Raw genomic sequence first — 20,897 nt, 5'->3', positions numbered from 1 at the left:
GAGCAACTGGAGTAGAGCAGAGGATGGGGATGACTGAGGGACAACCGAACATAGGTGTGGAGGTCAAAGACAGGCCCAGCCAGGCACAGGTGTGGAGATCATGAACAGAGGCCCAGCTGGGCACAGGTGTGGAGATCACAGCTTTTGTGGAGTGATAGGTAACGATGCTTTGTGGGTGACAAGTTGTCGATCTGTTCAGAGGGTCCCTGACTCAAGCCCAGGTTGGGGCAAGGAGAGGAATGGAAGCAATACTGCTACAGGGTCAGTAGAAATATTCTCTTAAGGTGCAGATGAACAGCAGGTTCTGCAGGTGGATAGCCAGGCTTTTCCACTGTCTCATGGCCTGGTGGTGGATGCTCCGTTATAGTCAGCCAGACAGAAGCGGTGAGAACAGGCTATGGCTGAAGTCCTTGGTGATCTTCCAGGGGACAGTGCAGCTGCCTTTACAGGTGGTGATGCAGCCGGATGCTCTCAATGGTGCATTTGTAGTTGCTGTTGTCTTTCAGGACAAGGCTCCCATTTGGTAACTTTTTGAAGATGGGCCACCATGTCTGCTATGGAAATAGGAGGGAGGATGAGTATAAGAGTTTAAGTGTACGATGAGTATAAGTATACATTTTTAAAACAGTGAGCTGATTGGATGTATAGATGGAACATTAAATGAATGGCATCTAACCTTTACCTAACATCTTAGCTTGCTCAGCACATTAGAACACACACATAAGTGCATGTTTATTCACTATAAACGTCTTGCTAGCTAGCCACAGTAACGTTTGTTAAGTAATTTCAAAGTATCCAACGTTAGATAGCTGGGTGTGACAAAAAATAAGCCTACTATGAAATCACACAAGTATGGAAATATTGGGTCTGACAGACTATTTTGATGATGATGATGTGACAAACTATTTAGACAACCTGTCAAAACACACAGCTTGCTACTGTTACTTTAAGTATTGTAGCTAGCTAAGTTGTTAGCCAACTGTACTAACGTGATGTAGCCTAATGCACTGATGTTACCTGCTAGCAAACAAGACATTCCACAGTTTAAGTGAATGTTTTTCCATATCTCGTCTGTCTGTTAACGTTACCTTGACACTGTCAGATAAATTATCCAGCTAACACCTGGTACACAACGTGGGAATATGCATATTTCATTAGTTCATCTAGCTAATCGTTGGAAATTCGAGTTGCTAAATTTAGTTAGCTAGAAGCTAACTCGTCTGCTTTTCTTTCTTTTTTTTATTGTAAAGAAATAGACATTTGTAGGCAGCACATGTGGGCGTTCCATACACACAGAGAGCCAATCACTGGCATGCAAACATTGACAACAGGAAAAGGTTTGCTGGCGGGAATTTCGGTCGTCACTAGTTACTACAGCCACAAAGTCATCATTATGGCTAAATCCCGACTATTTCTAAAATGTATCTTCTTAAAATCGAACTTTAACCCTAACCACACTGATAACCTTATGCCTAACCTTAAATTTAAAACAAAAAGGACCTTTTTTGTTTTTAAACATTTTGACTTTGTGAATGTGGTAACTAGCTAGTGACAACGGAATTTCATTTCGCTGCTAATTCGAAACGTAAGTAGGAGCTGGCATGCTAGCTACTGGTGAAATTGTCCGAAAAATACAAAAATAAACCATTTTACTCGATAAAATACAATTAGGACCTGCAAAGGTATGTTCACCCAAAGTGGTGGTATTGTAGTTTCTTCTGAAAGTTCGTTCAATAACTTTTATCACACGACTGGAAGCGCGATAGCTAGCGAGCCTAACGTGAGGTAGTTAAGTGTTAATGTTATCTTAAAGCCAATGATTAGTAGTGAACTGGCAGTGGTGTACCTAGCTAACTTTGCCAACGTTATAATTTAACACCCTATTGAACATTGTGCAATACACTGTAAATCATATCAGAAAGTGTATGTCTTCTTTTACCTTGTAGACGTCCAACATGAGAGCTGACATAATGGAGAAGATAGTTTCGTTGTCTGATGGAGAGCGCATCCCAGAGCTGCAGCAGTACCTCTCATCCCTGACTGATGACCAGGTTACCAGTCAACACAAATTTTCCCAACACCCTACAACACAATTATGATAATGTATCTTGTAATACACATTATTCATTTGACTACATCTCAATAATGTATTAATTGACACATTGTATTACTATGTTGTACCTAACTAGGTATTGCATAGTCCCCAGATCTGTTTGTGCCAACTGTCATTGTCATGCCATGTCAATTCCATAAGAGGTTTCCATAAGAGAGCAGAAACAGAGTGGCAACCAGGCTAAACTATTTACCCAACTCTTGAATAATCTCTGGGTGTTTTCCCTCTAGCTGACCACTGTGGTAACAAACAGTGCGTTGAAGGGGAAGGACATTGGAGCCATGGTCAAATCCATATTCAAAGGTAACCATGTGTGATATACAAAACATTTCTTGACACTATGACCCAGGCCTTTGTCATTGTCCCATGCTATTTCCTTTGGATGCTTCTGCAATGTTGGAGTATGGTGTCTCAAAGTGTGTGTGTTCTCTCAGGTTCTCCGCCGAGTGCCCCAGAGGGGGCGAGTCGCAGGCTGCTCCTGTACCAGCACTGCATCCCCCTGTGTGAGTCTGGAGATCTCCAGACAGAGGTGGCATCAGACATCATTGGACTGCTCATGCTAGAGGTACAGGGATATTTCAAAGGTTGTTTTGCGCACAGCCATTAATTAGGCTACGCAGTTTCATAGGCAGATTTATTTATTCACAAACCGGAGGAGGGTTGTTTCTGCCATTTCTTTCATGTTTAAACTTAAGTCGTTTGGTATTGATGATTAGACTCATCCGTTCCAATAACCCTGTCCCTGTATGTTCTCATCCTAGACCCACAACCTGCCCGGCCCCTCCCTGGCACAGCTGGCGTCTCTTTTCGTTGATGCCATTAAGTTGGGTAAGATGGGCAGTGGCAAATCCCTGGAGCTCTTCCCCACAGTCCTCACTGCCCTGGCTGCCACTGAGGCTCTATCCTATGGCAAAGGTACCAAACCAAACTCAAAACCATGAATGCAGAAACCTTACCATACAGAATTGTCTAAATCGTCTTCTATACCCTTATTTTCTACCCTGATATATCTACAGGTGAGCTCAGTGGGGAAGAGTACAAGAAGCAGCTCATCAACAGCCTCTGCTCCAGCAGGTAATAGGGGGGGCGATTCCATGGTATCGGAATTATGCATAGACTCAGATTTTTCACTTAAAATGTGTGCCAAATGAAATCCATTGATTTTAAAAGTTTAACAAACTATACAACTCCATGCACAAGGACTACTTTTAACAATTTCACAGAAACTTTTACAAAAACACATTTACTGGAAGAACTGCAGATGCAAAGTTTGGTATCAGAATTTTGGTCAAATCTCCCTCCGTTTTTTTCTGTGTTCACGTTTTCCAAAAACACTTAAATATCTGCTCAGATTCAGAATGTCTGCAGAAAGAATGTGGTGTCAGCTATCACATGACACCTTGAGTTGGTTATTGAACTACAGTAAGTGAAGTGGATTTGCGCTAACGGAATTTTATCATGGGTCTCTAATCTGTAATACACAGAAATGCATAATTATGGATATGAATGTCATTCTCTTCATGGTGATGTATCCTAAATAGGTACACAAATGTATAAATATGTAATATCCTCCTTTGCATATTCTGATATTATTCTAGACACAGGCTATTATTTTAATGAGCTTTGCCCCCAAAGAAGACTGAATTTGGTTGGTCCAGACCAGACCAAATCTTATCCAATCATAGATGTTTATGCTTCACAAGTTTGGACATCAAAGTACAGCTCAGTAGAGTACAGCAGAGTATGGTACAATACAGTACATTATAGTGTACTCAACTCTAGTGTACTATACTGAACATTACTGTACTGAACAATACTCTACTTTTCTTTACGGTACTCTACTGTGTTGTTCAAACTGGTGAACCCAACTGTGGTTTGTGACTACTATGATTTCCCATTCTAGCCAATTCAATTGCAGAAATTCCGTTACCTATTTTATTTTTGGTAATGACATTTTGAATTTGAATCACTTAATAATTCATAAACGAAATTGATATCAGTAAAAACAAACTAATTGATAGGTTTACCTTCTCTCATGAGGGAAATAAAATATTTTCGATAAGTGGGTTTTTGTTACCGTAATTAAGGCAAAGTTTCTTAAACTTACAGAAGGCAGAAACATCCATCATTTAAATTTGTGTTGATATTCGTTTTCGGGGGTCATTATTTCAACATTGTTGTGTTTTGATGTATTTCTTATACTTTTTAAGACTTTCTTTTTTTCTGGTAGATGTTTTCTGAGACCCCTTTTCCACCTGTTTGAGCAGAAATCAAATCCTTTGCTTATTCCTAATATTTTGGATGGAAAATGGTTGAAAAATGTATATTTGCCAGCACATCCCAAACTCTGTCCTGGGGACCCCAAGGGGCGCACGTTTTGGTTTTTGCCCTAGCACTACACAGCTGATTCACATTATCAAAGCTTGTTTATTGGTTGAGTATTTGAATCTGCTGTGTAGTGCTAGGGAAGAAAACAAAAGGTGCTCCCCTTGGGGGACCGAGTTTGGTAAACCCTGATACATACCTTATCATTTGATATGCTCCTAGGAATTTCACATTTTGCTGCTCATGGGTCCTTTTTCATGGAAATGACCAGGGCTAGGAATTGCCAGGGAACTCCCGATACGATATTATCACGATACTTAGGTACTGATACAATGTGTATTTGGATTCTCATGATTCTGTCTATATATATATTGCGTTTCAATACTGCTATTTTATTGCAATTAAATGTTTCAAACATATTGCTCACTCGTCTGTTGCAGAGGGACAATAGGGAGCTTTGAGAACACAAGTTTTGATCAGTCATTGAACTAAAAGTGCTGGAAGCAAATTCTCACTATTTAAAAAGATGGAGAGCAAGCTATGCCGGTACAGCTGACTAGCGCAAAAATAATATTGCGATATATTGCCAAAAGTAATATCCCGATATGAAACTCGATTTAATAAATAATAATAATAATCCTATCACTAGCAGGTAAGGTCCTGGATTACACTGGAAATGACATTGAGTCAGCTCCCTCATGACATTGAGTGACACTCTTCTTCTAAGGCACAGGTGTCAAACTCATTCCACGGGGGGCCGAGTGTCTGCGGGTTTTCGCTCCTCCCTTGTACTTGATTGATGAATTAACATCCCTAATTAGTTAGGAACTCCCCACACCTGGTTGTCTAGGGCTTTATTGAAAGGAAAAACCAAAAACCTGCAGACACTAGGCCCTCCGTGGAATGAGTTTGACACCCCTGTTCTAAGGGTTACCATACAAACAATTCATTCAGATCCTGACACCAGTCTTATAATGGCTTGTATTTAAGGTGCTGTTATAGTAGTCTCATATCAGAGCACTGTTAAGAGGGATATATTTCATATAAGGATATTTGATGTAAACAGTTGCATGTACTTCAGGGAGCCATGATTGCTCACTGATATGGCACACAGCTTGTGGTCAATGCAACTTAGAAGTATTTGTTCTGTGTTTACAGATGGGACCCACAGTGTGTGATCCACTTGACCACTATGTTCAGGTAAACCTGAAAGAATTGGGCTTCACTTCGTTTCAATAGAAATGTTTGATGTTAGTCGATGAGTGCACTGGCACTAAGTTAATGAGTGCATCAACTCCCCGCCTTAAACAATCTTCTCCAGGGATGTGCCCTTGGCCCCAGAGGAGCTGCAGTTCCTGGTCGAGAAGGTCCTGAGGATGTTCCTCAAACTAGACCTGCAGGAGATCCCACCTTTGGTCTACCAGCTGCTGCTGCTGGCTGCTAAGGTGTGTGTGTGTCTGTTTGTATGTACAATGTCCTATATGTTTCCACATAGCTTGGTGAATGAACAACCTCTTGTGTTTGTGTTGTCTATCAGGGCTGTAAGAAACAGGTCCTGGAAGGAATCATCAGCTACTTTAAAGAGCAGGATCTTCGCCAGAAAGAGGAACAGAAAGATGGAGAGTGAGTGAGCATTATGACACCAATAATCCACAATGTCTAATTCAATGACAAGCTGTGTGTGAACTTCCTTGATGAGAAGACTATGATCTCTCTTTCTCACACACACACACACACACACACACACACACACACACACACACACACACACACACACACACACACACACACACACACACACACACACACACACACAGGAGTATGGACGTGGAGGTTCAGTCCGTTCCTCAGGACCAGCTGAGGCATGTGGAGGGCACAGCCATCCTGCACATAGTTTTTGCAGTGCGGCTTGACCAGGAGCTGGGGAGGGAGTTCCTGAAAAGTGTTAAGGTCCCAGATACACTCTCACATACTCTCTCACCCACCCCTTAAATAGATTGACAGTAATGATAAAGAAGGGGTGTTTTATTGGTGTGCTATTCATACTGCTTTTGGAGTGATGCTTTAAATTGTCTATAAATTGTTATTCAGGAATTCAGTCACCTGTATGTATGATGAGTAATGTTCAGTGTGGTGCTTAGACAGTATTGACTGTGTGTTTGGTATCTGTTCTCTGCAGGGGTCCCAGGGTGAGCTCTGTCCGTTCAGCATTGCTCTGCTGCTCTCGGTGGCCAGGATTCAACGCTACGAGGAGCAGGTACGAACCCAGACAACCTCCAATCACAAAAATAAAGAAAATTATCTTTCTCAATTTGTCTTTCCTGTGTTCCTCGCATCTTCTCTTTGCCTGCTTCTCAAAATGCATGGGAGGAGAAGATTTAGAGGGGAATGAGCTTGAAACTACGAGGAGCTTTGAAACTATGAGGAGACTGTACGCAAGGAATCGAGGAAAGACCATTGGGGAAAGAGCCTCTGACCCTCCCTTCTCTCATAACCCTCCCTGTTCTACCCTTTACCCCCTCCCTCCCTGGTGGTGTAGTTGTTTGATTTCTTGAAGGGGGCGATCACTAAGGGCTTCAAGGATGAGCAGCTGCAGCAGGGCTCCAAGTTCCTGCAGGACCTGCTGCCTCAGCGCTGCAGCCTTGCTCAGATGATCCTGGACACTGTCAAGAACAGGTCAGGGCTCGTATTCAGGAAGCAGTTTGGAGTAGGAGTGCTGATCTAGCATCAGGTCTTCCCTGTCCATATAATCTTATTCATTATGATCTAAAAGGGAGAACTGATCCTTACTCCAGCATCACCTCAGGGGGATGCTAGTGTGGTAACTAAGGACACCATCACTGACCTTTGACCCCTGCAGTGTGTTTGGCTGGGACCATGTGACCCAGGGGCTGGTCCAACTGGGCTTCATCCTCATGGACGCCTTTGGCCCCAAGGCAGGGCCGTTCGGGAAGACTGCAACCGAAGGGGCCAACGCCACAGCCAAAACACCCATACAGCAGGCCTGTCGGCTGGGGGGACAGGTCCTCTTGGAGGGCTTCAAGGTACGGTGACTATGGCCTCCTCCCCTGGATCATTTAATGTAGACTGACGGTGATTAATGAATAGATTATATAAGGAACAGGATCTGAAGTGACAGCCATGTGCTAATGTCATTATACTGATTATGATCAATCTGTTAGTTCTCATCTGAAGCACTATATCTGATTTGGGATGATTCTGATCCCCAGTTGCCTTTCAAAGAGCTGATTTTATTAGGACTAACCTGGTTAAACCAGACTGAATATTTTGCTCAGTGAAACAATGGTGAGCGCATAATTCAGTCTGCTTTAACCAGGCTATAATATTAGAGTGCTGTAACAGGCAATGTATTTTGGAACACTGAATATTAAAGCAGCTCTCCTGTAAGATATCTCTTGTTCTTCTGATATTTCAACCACTTTCTTTGGTTTATTTAAACAGATGCATGAGCCAATCAGGGGTGAGATTCTGGAGCAAGTCCTGAACCGATTGGTCACCAAAACGGCCTCCCCTGTCACTCATTTCATAGGTAAATATAGGTATCTTGTTCTCCTTGCGCTCTAATGGGATAGGTGTATTTTTTTGTTTGTTGCTATTTGGCATTAGGCCTTTTGCATACACATGTCCAATCCTCTCAGATCTCCACATGTCCAGATGGTTGGGACTAGGTATTGTTTCTGGATGTTGTCTGATTTCTCTCTCTCATCTTCATCATCAGATCTCCTCTCGGACATTGTGGTCTCGGCTCCCATGATCCTTCTGGAGTCATCATCCAAGGTGACAGAGACGTTTGACCACCTGTCCTACCTGCCACTGGCCACCGTGCAGGGGCTACTCAAGGCTGTCCAGGTAACACACACACACACACACACACACACACACACACACACACACACACACACACACACACACACACACACACACCAGGCCCAGTGCAGGGCTGCTTGTGTGATCTCTCTCTCTGGTGTTCCCAGCCTCTGCTGAAGGTCAGTATGTCCATGAAGGATGCTCTGATTCTCGTTCTGAGGAAGGCCATGTTCTCCAGGTAAGTTCCCCCTCCCTCTGTCCTAACCAGACATAGCTCTGATCAGAGATGGAGCCGTATGTATCAAGTGTCTCAGAGTAGGAGTATTAATCTAGGATCAGGTCACCCCAGTCCATGTGGTCTTTTTCATTGTGATGTAAAAGGCCAAACTGATCCTAAATCAGCAATCCTACTCTGAGACACTTGATTCATACAGCCCCTGGGCTCATACTCAATTAATCTTTCCTGTCATATGACCCCCTGCAGCCAGTTGGATGGGAGGAAGTCTGCGGTGACAGGCTTCCTGCTGCTGCTGAAGAACTTCCGGGTCCTGGGTAGCATGGGTTCCAGCCAAGCCAGCCAGGCCATCTCCTCCAGCCAGGTGTGTGTCTCGGTCTGTGATATTAGTGTCTTGATATCAGTACCACCACTCATAGTGACTGAGTGCACACTGAGTGTACCCCTGCACTTTCATTCATGTATTCAAGCCATTATGAGGGAATTTCTATTGGTCCATTAATCTGTGACGTGTCCTGTGCCCAGGTCCAGGTGGATGTTCACTCCCGCTACAACTCTGCTGCCAACGAGGCCTTCTGCCTGGAGATCCTCAGCAGCCTGCGCCGATGTCTGGGCCAGCAGGCCGATGTACGACTCATGCTCTACGAGGTCGGAACCCCCACACCACAACGTCTAGCCTGGTCCCAGATCTGTTTGTACCAATGACCATTACAAGACAGTGACCATAGGTGTTCACAAAACAGCACAAAAATATTTGGGATGAGGCTACACAATGTCAGCTTTGGCTGATACGTGTTATAAGACTGAATGTACAATACATACACTATATATACAAAAGTATGTGGACACCCCTTCAAATGATTGGATTCTGCTATTACAGCCACACCATTGCTGACAGGTGTATAAAATCGACAGCCATGCAATCTCCATATACAAACATTATTTATGTCTGTAATAAAGCCCTTTTATGGGGAAAAAAACTTATTCTGATTGGCTGGGCCTGGCTCCCCAGTGGCTGCACCCATGCCAATTCATGTCAAATCCATAGATTGGGGCATAATGAATTTATTTTAATTGACTGATTTCCTTCTATGAACTGTAACTCAGTAAAATCTTTGAAATTGTTGCATTTACATTTTTCAGTATACATATTATCTTCTAACACAAGGTTGTCATGTGTGCCTTATTTGTAGGGTTTCCATGATGTCCTCCGCCGCAACTCTCAACTAGCAAGCTCCATCATGCAGACCCTGCTCTCGCAGGTGTGTGTGATAGTGTGATATCTTAAGGTGTAATTACATGTGGTATATTGCACTGTGATTTGACGCGTGTGTTCTGTCTAGGTGAGGCGGTACTATGAGCCAGAGCAGGACCTTCTGCCCCCAGTGAAGCTGGAGTTATGCATCGGTGCTCAAGGAGACCAAGTCTTCCTCCAGGAGCCTCTGGTATGAACTTTTACCTATTATGTCACTTGCTCGTGCATGTGTGCGTGCGTGTGTGCAGAAGTGGCCCAACTAGTGAGCAGCACAGTCCACTCTACTGCTTTTCTCTCCCTTGTCTGGCATGCTTGTATGTGTGTGGTGTACGTCCACAAGAACATCAAGACCTTGATGCTTCCTGTTCCTTTCAGGCCCATCTGTTGAGTTGCACAGTCCACTGCCTGCTCTGGTACCAGGGCATGCGTCGTTCAGCCCGGCCCAACGCAGGCGGGAGTGACGATGATGATGATGAAGAGGAAGGGGGATTTCAGGACGAGCTGCAGAGCATCCTGGAGAGCATCACGCGCCGGATGATCAAGTGTGAATTGGAGGACTTTGAGCTGGTGCGTATCAGAGTAGTGACTTTCATAGAACAGTCTGTGAAGCAACTTAAATATACTTTGTATCCCTCATTTACTCAAGTGTTTCCATTATTTGGCAGTTACCTGTATATACAGGTAGGAGCAGATCCAGGGCTCTACGCTGACCTATTTTACAAGGACCATGTGTGCGCCTCAGTTGAGAAATGTAGGCGTACACAAAGAAATGTAGGAGCACAATGAAAAATATTTGAGGTAATAAAGCTAGAATTCTGACTTTTTCTAGGCTCACGGATGCTCCTAAATTTAATTTCCAGGTCGCACAGCAAAATATTTAGGCGTGTATGCGAGTAGAGCCCTGAGATCTGCATATTATATTACAGGTCCTGTTTGGTCCACGCGCATCGCAGTATGTACTTTTTTGTGATTCTACCTGCCGTTCTGGGGCCTTTTTTCAATCTCTCAACTAAAAATGTTAAAATATGTAGTAATGGTTAGTTTAGTTTATCATAAGGAGTACTTTAGTAATATTTAAGGTTGCGGTTAGTGGTAGTGTAATCTGTGGTTAAGGTCAACTCTAAGAAAATCTTACAGGGGGAGAGAAGCGGAATGCTTTTGATTGGTAGAATGAACAGCAGTAGGGTATTGTATTTTATTAGGGGTGCTGGCAGCGACGCTGCAAGCAAGCAAACCTATTATTTCTGATGGAATTCTTTCTTTCGCGCTTGTCTCAATGCCCGATTGTTTAAAAAGTATACTTTGGCTATATCAACACCGCTACTCTCAGACACCAAAAACGTCACCAATTGGTTTAAGTTTAAGGCTCAGCCTTTTTGCCCCGTTTGACGTACAACCACAAAACTTGGTATAGCGTTGTTTCTCGTCATAAGGACCACATTTTCCTCAAGGACCCATAAGGCATCTTTATAAAAAAACATATTTGTGTCCTCAATTAAACCGGAATAACTTAACTTCTCTTTGCTCTATCAACTTGAAACTTGCACATAGTGTTTTGAATTGTACGTGTACACGAGGGATGATGTATCCTTATTTAACCTTTATCCATACAGGTAAGTCAATTAAGAAACATTTGTATTTACAAAGACGGCTTGTCAAGTGGCAGAGATCACATCAACAGTACACTGTGACTGAAGTGATGTAATATCTGTGCAACCCCCCCCTCTAGGATAAGTCGGCTGAGTTCTCCCTGTCCAGTGTGGGGGTGAAGAACAGCATCTACGCCGTGCTGGTGATGGGAGTGTACGAGGTGCTCATCGAATACAACTTCACCAAGGCCAACTACAGGTAACCTGAAGAAGACTGGCTCACTGGATCTTTGGGAGAAGCTACTGTATCAGTGTTTTGAATAATGAACTTGTGTGCTCAGATGCTTAAATCAATGTTTAGAAATTAGGATAGTTTTTTCAGGATGCTCCGTCCCGGTGAAGTAAAAGACTGGGAAACGTGCTGAATAGGATTTTTATTTATTTCAATTTGACAAGCGACAAAACTCTTGAGGATGTGTAGGACTGGGATGGATAATATGCTACATTGTGAGACGGTGAGTGAATTTGTCTTTTACTATGACACTGTGTGTTGCAGTAAGAGTCTTTTCGAGGAACTCCTGGAGCTGTTTAGTCGCTATAACAAGCTGTCTGAGATCCTGAAGGAGAAGTCTGGAAAGGGCAAGAGCAGCAAGAGCCCTCGAAGCCTGCTGTCTATGGGCTTTGTGTCAACACTGCTCACTGCACTCTTCAGGTGTGAGTGTGTGTTTGGGGGAATGTATTTCCTGTCAAGGCTGCATATACAAGTGCCACATTTTAGTTCAAAGTCATACAGTACCTGTGTGTTTTGTGACCTGTCTTGCACCTGAAAGTGTGTGTGTTCTTCCAGAGACAGCGCTCAGAGCAGAGAGGAGGCTCTGTTGGTGCTGCGCTCTAGTGGGGACTTCCTGCGTTACGCTGTGAGCGTGGCTCTGCAAAAGATTACACAGTTGGAGGAAACTGGACACACTGACGGCCCCGACGGACAGAACACAGACAAGACCTTCCACCACCTCTGTGACATCACTAGGTCCGATTTTATCTAAGAGATCAGCAGGTTATATTCTCTGTGACACCACCTAGTAAGATTCTCTATGACATCGCTTGGTTAGATTCTCTATGACATCACCTGGTCATATTCTCTGTGACCTCTACTGGTTTATCCCCCTCCTCCCCCAGTGTCTTGATGTGGCGGTACACCAACATCCCGTGTGCAGTGGAGGATGCTGGGAAGAAGGAGAAGCGTTGCAGTGTGTCCCTGCTGTGTCTGGAGGGCTTGCTGAGGATCTTCAGCACCGGGCAGCAGCGCTACCCAGCCAGGGTGGCCCAGCTCCTTTCTGCCATCGGTGGGACACACACAAACTGCTCTCATTCTCAATGTGTCGCACCAAGGGGTCTTCTGTAAAGCGCAAATCCTGGAATGAGATAGTTGAAACTTTAACGTATCTTTCAAATAATCTATTGATATCAATGCAAAACCACAGTGGATATCCCATTGAGATACAGAATATATTTTATAAGGGAGAGCTGGCCGAGATGTCTCCAGTTTAAAAACACATGATCATACATTCAGAACAGACACAATGAAGCAACTTTGAGACCACAATACTAAAATCCCCAGACAGCTCTCATTCACAATGCTTTCAGAACAGGGAGTTTGCTTAAGTCCCAAGTCTTGACTCCACACACTTTCAATTACCAAACAGAACTGTTCATTCACACTCGTCAATTGAATTAATTAAATAAGTTCTTGTGAATGGCTTCCTCGTTAAAGTCGGTTCCTGTAGATATGATTTTGTGAATAACAGATGTCTTGTCCGTAACCGTTTGTAAAAACATATAATGTGGTGGTTTCTTTTCAGATGTCTCTGTGGAGGAAGGGAGTGATCACGGGCCAGGGAATGCCAGTGTCACCGAGAAGACTGCTTTCTACATTCGCCAGTTCCAGGTGTGACTGAAGTGTTAAAGTATACAGGATGTGACCTTGGATAGATTCTAGATCATTCTGTTCAAATCAAAATCAAATAAAATGTTATTTGGGGGGGGCAATGCAAATAGTCTGGGTAGCCATTTGATTAGATGTTCAGGAGTCTTATGGCTTGGGGGTAGAAGCTGTTTAGGAATCTCTTGGAACTAGACTTGGTGCTTCGATACTGCTTGCCGTGGGGTAGCGGAGAGAACAGTCTATGACTAGGGTGGCTGGAGTCTTTGACAATTTTTAGGGCCTTCCTCTGACACCGCCTGGTATAGAGGTCCTGGATGGCAGGAAGCTTGGCCCCAGTGATGTACTGGACCAAACTAACTACCCTCTGTAGTGCCTTGCGGTCGGGGGCCGAGCTATTGCCATTCCAGGCAGTGATGTAACTCGTCAGTATGCTCTCGATGGTGCAGCTGTAGAACCTTTTAGGACCCATGCCAAATCTTTTCAGTCTCCTGAGGGGGAATAGGTTTTGTCGTGCCCTCTTCACGACTGTCTTGGTGTGCTTGGACCATGTTAGTTTGCTGGTGATGTGGACGCCAAGGAACTTGAAGCTCTCAACCTGCTCTACTACAGCACCATTGATGTGAATGGGGGCGTGCTCGGTCCTCCTTTTCATGTAGTCCACAATCATCTCCTTTGTCTAGATGTTGAGGGAGAGGTTGTTGTCCTTGCACCACAGGTCTCAGAAGAATTCCTGACAGGTCTCTGACCTCCTCCCTATAGGCTGTCTCGTCGTTGTCAGTGATCAGGCCTACCACTGTTGTCATCAGCAAACTTAATGATGGTGTTGGAGTCGTGCTTGGCCACGCAGTCCTGAGTGAACAGGGAGAACAGGAGGGGACTGAGCACACACCCCTGAGGGTCCCCCGTGTTGAGGATCAGAGTGGTGGATGTCTTGTTACCTTCCCTTACCACCTGGCTTGTCAGGAATTCCAGGAACAGCGAAGTTCTGTTCGGCAATGGGAAGGATGCGCACACACAGCCAACATCAGCTGGTGAAAGCAAGCAATGAGTGTGGGCAGACAGGCTTCGCTCCAGATCTGATTATACATATCGCGCAGGCGACTGTCTTGCTTCCCCGTAGCTAACCAGTTACCACCAGCCACTACCCTTTGCCTGGTTAAGAAACAAGCTGCTTTATGAAATAAAAAAAAATAGCAGTATTGAGTTTAATAGTAAACAACAGTCTAGCTATGTTTTTCTCTCCCTTGAGTTTAGAAAAGTAGGCTGTCTTTGCATTTGTAGTCTCACTCAACCCTCCCACTTTCCCCACTGCATTCCATAGCCAGGTTACGTAGCCAAGTCTCCCTCTTTTACCCAGAAAATGTCTTGAGAGATTAACTCACAGAAGATATTAACCATAATACCGGCGCTACGTTTTTTTTATTTCTATTGTGCATTGGTGGGCCGCATTTTATATTCATAAAGCATATCGCGGACCGTTCTAAAACTAGGCTACTTGCGGACCCGAACGTTGGCCATTTGTTAGGCTACACCTTGTTCAGTCATGTTACTCCATTAGCTAGCTATAGCTAACAACCTGGGGTGCATTCAGCAGGATCCAACGTTTTGGAACGTTCAGATGGAAGTATGCTATGTAGAACAAACATGCCTCAGACATGTTGAATAAGGAATAAAGTTTGCTCTATTCATGGAATTTCTATCTGCAAAGTTCGAGAACGTGGCACAGAAAGAACTCGGACTCTGACTTGAGCACAGGGGATTTGGGACTCGATTCGTACTCTGTTTAGTGACTTCGACTACATCACTGGGCGAAACAGTCATTAGCTCCCATTCTACTTCTGGACATCAATGTGTCTGTGGAACATTGATTACAATGGCAATGACACGACCGACTGACGGAGGTGCAACTCATACTACTTTGACAATACTTTGCGGCACCATCTGGTGATTTTGCTTCTGTCTCTCTGCATTTGTGTGTGACGGTTTGTTTTGTATGTAATGTGCAATATCTATGTAGGCTGAAATAGACATTTACATGGCCAGATAACTATTGTATGTTCCTATATATTTTTGTAATATTTCTGATGTTGGGAAGAGAATATGATGTAATGCATAGAAATATGTTGGTAGGACAAGGGTATGTACAGTACCAGTCAAAGGTTTGGACACACTTATTCATTCCAGGGTTTTTCTTTATTTGTACTATTTTCTACATTGTAGGATAATAGTGAATACATCAAAACTATGAAATTACACATATGGAATAATGTAGTAACCAAAAAAGTAGCTAAAAAGTAGCCACCTTTTGCCTTGATGACAGCTTTGCAAACTCTTGGCATTCTGTCAACCAGCTTCATGAGGTAGTCACCTGGAATGCATTTAAATTAACAGGTGTGCCTTGTTAAAAGTTAATTTGTGGAGCCAATCAGTTGTGTTGTGACAAGGTAGGGGTGGTATACAGAAGATAGCCCTATTTGGTAAACGGCCAAGTCCATATTATGGCAAGAACAGCTCAAATAAGAAAAGAGAAACGACAGTCCATTACTTTAAGACAAGAAGGTTAGTCAAAGTTTCTTCAAGTGCAGTCACAAAAACCATTAAGCACTATGATGAAACTGACTCTCATGAGGATCGCCATGAGGACCACCATTAGAGTTACCAGCCTCAGAAATTGCAGCCCAAATAAATGCTTCACAGAGTTCAAGTAATCTCAACATTATTTATTCAGAGGACACTGTATAATTCAGGCCTTCATGGTCGAACTGCTGCAAAGAAACCACTACTAAAGGACACCAATAAGAAGAAGAGACTTCCTTGGGCCAAGAAACACGAGCAATGGACATTAGACCGGTGGAAATCTGTCCTTTGTTCTGATGAGTCCAAATTTGAGATTTTTGGTTACAACCCCCGTGTCTTTGTGAAACGCTGAGTAGGTGAACGGATGATCTCCGCATGTGGTTCCCACAATGAAGCTTAGAGAAGGTAGTGTGATGGGGTGTTTGGCTGGTGACACTGATTTATTTAGATTTCAAGGCATACTTAACCAGCATGGCTGCCACAGCATTTTGCAGCGATACTCCATCCAATCTGGTTTGCACTATCATTTGTTTTTCAACAGGACAATGAACCAACACCTCCACACTGTGTAAGGTCAATTTGACCAAGAAGGAGAGTGATGGAGTGTTGCATCAGATGAGCTGGCCTCCACAATCAACCAACCTCAACCCAATTGAGATGGTTTGGGATGAGTTGGACCGCAGTGAAGGAAAAGCAGCCAACAAGTGCTCAGCATATGTAGGATCTCCTTCAAGACTTTTGGAAAAGCATTCCAGGTGAAGCTGATTGAGAGAATGCCAAGATTGTGCAAAGCTGTCATCAAGGCAAAGAGTGGCTACTTTTAAGAATGTTAAATATAAAATATATCTTGATTTAACACTTTTTTTTGGTTACTACATGATTTCATGTGTTATTTCATAGTTTTGATGTCTTCACTATTATTCTACAATGTAGAAAATAGTACAAATAAAGAAAAAACCTTGAATGAGTAGGTGTCCAAACTTTTGACTGGTACTGTATGTTTGTCCACATGGAAGTCAGTGATTACAATACAGAGACAATACAGAGGCAATACAAAATGTGATGTGACTAAAATGAATAGGTATTTACAAAAATGATTAAGACGAGGCTAAATCTAAAAGAAAAGTGCCAAAATTAACACTGTTGCCCTGTACATCCACAGAGGTCACTGTTTACCCAGCTGAGTGGAGGGGAGGAGGACTTCAACAGCAAGGAGGCTCAGCTCCTTGTAAACATCCTGAGTGTGCTCTCACGCCAGCTAGAACCCTCCTCCCAGCAGGTAGGCACCCTCCCAAGTGCACTTCATAGAGCCAGTGAGGACTCGGATGAGTGGGCTAGGCCTCCTGCTCACTCTCCCCTCTCTCTCTCCCAGTTTGTTCAAATGATCACCTGGACAGTGAAAATCTGCAAGGAGACCAGCTTTGGTGAGTAAATGGCAACAGTCAAGATAAAGTGTTGCCGTTTTGAACCCTAGGCCCAAGGCTGCATGATATGGGCAAATAATCAAATTGCTTTTATTTATTTTTACCAACTATTGTGATTTAGATTTAAAACCCTTTGGTGAATTGTTGGAACCATAGAAATAAAATATGTATTCCGATTCTATGGTTGGTGTTGTTTGGCATTACAACTAATGAAAAGGCCAGGTACAGTAGACGTTGTAGGAACGAAAGTGTTGGTCAGAGTTTCCTAGGGGACCCTTATTAAGTTAGAATGTTACTCTCATGGCATGAGATATTGCACATCAATATTGCAATTTTGATAAAAATTCAATTAATTGATTTTAAAACACTGCAGATTGAATAGGTCTGAACTGACACAATGGAGCCATTTGAATTCTGTCACAACATACGCAAGAGCTTTTGTTCCTAAGAATCAGTTTGGCATTAATGCTGCTAGGAGTTCTGCATTTAATAGAACGGGTAGTGGTTATGTCTCTTTTTCCTTTCTTTTCCTCATTCACTCCCTCCCTCTTTTTTCTCTTACTCCCTCCCTCAATCTTTCGCTCGCTCACTCACTCCCTCTCTCCGGCTTTCTTTTCCTCCCTCCCTTCAGAGGACGTAGCGTTCAGTAAAGGCCTGCTCTCCCTGCTCTTCAGTCTGCACGTGCTCTACAAGAGTCCCGTCACTCTGTTGTGGGAGCTTTGTCAAGACATACACAGTCAGCTGGGAGACATCGACCAGGTACCGACTGCTACAGACCGCACTGTATCACCAGGAAATCTCACTGACAACAGCCTTCAGATGGTCATAGTATTTGACCCAAAACAATAAATCATTATGATCAGAGAAAAAATGTCAACGCTGTTTTAGCCTTACTACAGGGTCGGTGTCAATTTCAATTCCGTTAATTCAGGAATTAAACTGAAATTCAATTTCTTCCTGAATTGAAGTGGAATTGACCCCAATCCTGTTTTACTGTAGCCATACTGTTGTGGTTTAATTATACAATAACAGGATTTGGAAGTGGAGAAGCAGTCTCACTTTGCCATCGTCAACATGAAGACCGCTGCGCCGACAACAGTGAGTGGCGCTTACCTACCTGCCTTTTAAATGCAAAGTGTTATTGTGTCTCACCCTTCCTGCCTAATTGACCCTTACCCCTAGGCACCTGTAGATCTAAAAGTAAATTCTTTGTGTTAACTTCACAGTTATGTCCATTGTCCATTTAGCTTTTGGAATACTCGGCAGGATTTTAGACAGATTATACCTATCCCATCCTTCAAGATCTACAAGACTTACCTTGGCATGTTTCTTACACTGCCTTTAGCCATGGAGGGAACAGGGCCCTCGGAGGGTCTGCATTGCGTGACAAATTCCCATGATTTGTGAATCTGTTCGGACCAAACACCTAGCGCGACAGCTAAAATGGATTTGAAAAAGTTCGATTTCAGTTAATAGGGGAAAGTATTTAACAAAATAACTACATGATGGCCTTCACTAATCTGTAACTATTTATATACAGTGCATTCAGAAAGTATTCAGACCCCTTGACTTTTTCCACATTTTGTTATGTTACAGCCTTATTCTAAAATTGATTAAATCGTTTTTTTCCACATCAATCTACCCACAATACCCCATAACGACAACGCAAAAAACAGGTTTTTAGAAATTTGTGCAAATGTATTAAACATAAACGGCAATATCACATTTACGTAAGTATTCAGACCCTTTCCTCAGTACTTTGTTGACGCAACTTTGGGTTCTTGGTCACCCCCCTGACCAATGTTAAGTATATGTTTTAAGTATCCCTATATTTCTGTTATTACGGGGCTATCACTCAGTCAAGAGTGCGGATGCGCAGGAAGTCTAGTCGTTGATGGACCTGGCCTTGAGTGTAATGGCTACTTGTAGTGTGTTCATATAGTATAGTAAACTTTGTTAAACTGGAACCTTGTCATTTCGAGTTAACATTGGTAGCAGAGGATGGTTTCTAACTACAATGTGCCACCTCGCTTCGACGAGAAGAGGTCGTACGAAAGTTGGAAAAATGAACTGGGAATCTGGACACACGTTGCTAATCTGGACGTGAAAAAGCAAGCACTTGCGGTGGTATTATCGCTCGAGGGAAGAGCGAGAGATACAGCACTGGAAATATCCGTTGAGGATTTGAACAAGGATGACGGTATGGGAACTTTGATCACAGCACTGGATTCTGTATTTCTCAAAGAAGAGAAAGAACGGGCCTACGAGGCATATTCAAACTTTGACAGTGCTACGAGAGATATTTTGGTTGCAATGACGGACTACATCATTGATTTCGAACAGAGGTACAATAGGATGCGCAAGTACGACATGGTTCTCCCAGATGCAGTGTTAGGGTTCAAGTTGTTAGACACTGCCTGTCTAGATGGTAGGGAGAAACAGTTGGCTTTGACTGCTTGTACTGTGCTGACTTTTGCATCTATGAATTCGACACTAAAAATAATATTTGGTGAGAAGACGTCTGTCGCGCCAATAACAGATGGAATGCAAGTGAGTGACGCAGCATATTACACTGAGCAGCACAGAAGAGGCGCCAACAAGTCACGTTCTCAAGACAACCAGAAGAGGGCGCCATTTCCCGGCACAAATCCACTGGACACATATGGAAGGAGATCAAAATGTACAATTTGTCAAAGCACTTACCATTGGGTTAAAGACTGTCCTCATAAAAATGAACAAGTTAAACTAACAGAGGAAAATGTAAACACAGAGATAGAGCAGTGTAACATTACACTGTTTTCAAATGAATCTGCTTTTGATACTGAGATTTTTATAGTTGAATCCTTAGGATCTGCTGTGATTGATACTGCATGTACACGGACAGTGTGTGGTGCAAAATGGCTTGATAGCTATGTCAGTGAACTAAATATGAAAGAAGTACAAAATATGATTGACACACCAAGCAACAGAGCTTTCAAATTTGGAGATGGGAGAATTGTCCATTCTACCAAGAGAGTTAAGATAAAATTGGTCAGACTAAGTGTCACATTGAAACAGAGGTGGTCCCTACAGATATCCCCTTACTATTAAGCAAAGCTTCCCTCAAGAAGGCAGGGGCTGTACTAGACATAAAAAATGACCAGGCAGTGATGTTTAAACAACCAGTGACTCTTGAACTTACTACCTCAGGCCACTATTGTGTAAACATTTTAGACAAAGACATCACACAGAGTCCATGCAAAAATGAGATTCTGAATGACACAGAGAACATGAGCACTAAAGAAAAACACAAAGTATTGTTAAAGCTTTACAAACAGTTTGGACATGATACAGTTGACAGACTTCAGAAGTTACTCAGCAGTTCAGGGAATAATGATGATGAGAAGTACGAAACTGGAAACAAAGTGTACTACAAACGAGTTGACTGTCAAGAGTGGAAAGGACCGGGAGTAGTCATTGGTCAAGATGGTGTGGTGATATTTGTGAGGCACGGAGGCATGACTGTCAGGGTGCATCACTCAAGATTGCGGAAAGTAAATGATCAACAAGATAGAGGGGCTGTTGCTGAGAATCAGTCTCCTAATGAAAATGACAAAAAGGACCCAGTAA

The 20,897-nt window shown here is 43.1% G+C and overlaps 1 protein-coding gene across 3 annotated transcripts in view; it reads left to right on the top strand.

Moving 5' to 3' along the window:
- Positions 1 to 1,363: 1,363 nt before the first annotated feature.
- Positions 1,364 to 20,897, top strand: part of fanci (FA complementation group I) — a 24,984-nt gene continuing 5,450 nt past the window's right edge. Inside the window, exons 1-30 of one of the 3 annotated variants that reach the window (XM_055933833.1) lie at positions 1,364 to 1,585; positions 1,947 to 2,051; positions 2,344 to 2,416; positions 2,548 to 2,678; positions 2,875 to 3,028; positions 3,130 to 3,187; positions 5,597 to 5,638; positions 5,760 to 5,883; positions 5,976 to 6,061; positions 6,256 to 6,388; positions 6,618 to 6,695; positions 6,978 to 7,114; positions 7,299 to 7,482; positions 7,901 to 7,988; positions 8,178 to 8,308; positions 8,434 to 8,504; positions 8,751 to 8,865; positions 9,027 to 9,149; positions 9,695 to 9,763; positions 9,845 to 9,946; positions 10,132 to 10,323; positions 11,486 to 11,604; positions 11,902 to 12,057; positions 12,193 to 12,372; positions 12,522 to 12,688; positions 13,205 to 13,290; positions 17,027 to 17,143; positions 17,237 to 17,288; positions 17,920 to 18,047; positions 18,321 to 18,386. In XM_055933833.1, coding sequence (XP_055789808.1) covers positions 1,956 to 2,051; positions 2,344 to 2,416; positions 2,548 to 2,678; positions 2,875 to 3,028; positions 3,130 to 3,187; positions 5,597 to 5,638; positions 5,760 to 5,883; positions 5,976 to 6,061; positions 6,256 to 6,388; positions 6,618 to 6,695; positions 6,978 to 7,114; positions 7,299 to 7,482; positions 7,901 to 7,988; positions 8,178 to 8,308; positions 8,434 to 8,504; positions 8,751 to 8,865; positions 9,027 to 9,149; positions 9,695 to 9,763; positions 9,845 to 9,946; positions 10,132 to 10,323; positions 11,486 to 11,604; positions 11,902 to 12,057; positions 12,193 to 12,372; positions 12,522 to 12,688; positions 13,205 to 13,290; positions 17,027 to 17,143; positions 17,237 to 17,288; positions 17,920 to 18,047; positions 18,321 to 18,386 — 3,258 coding nt within the window. In that variant the 5' untranslated portion in view covers positions 1,364 to 1,585; positions 1,947 to 1,955. The other 2 variants (XM_055933830.1, XM_055933831.1) reach the window with 2 other exon arrangements.

This window comes from Salvelinus fontinalis, chromosome 9 (assembly GCF_029448725.1).
Source record: "Salvelinus fontinalis isolate EN_2023a chromosome 9, ASM2944872v1, whole genome shotgun sequence".
Classification (NCBI taxonomy): Eukaryota; Metazoa; Chordata; class Actinopteri; order Salmoniformes; family Salmonidae; genus Salvelinus; species Salvelinus fontinalis.
This window is presented reverse-complemented; position numbering and strand designations above follow the sequence as displayed.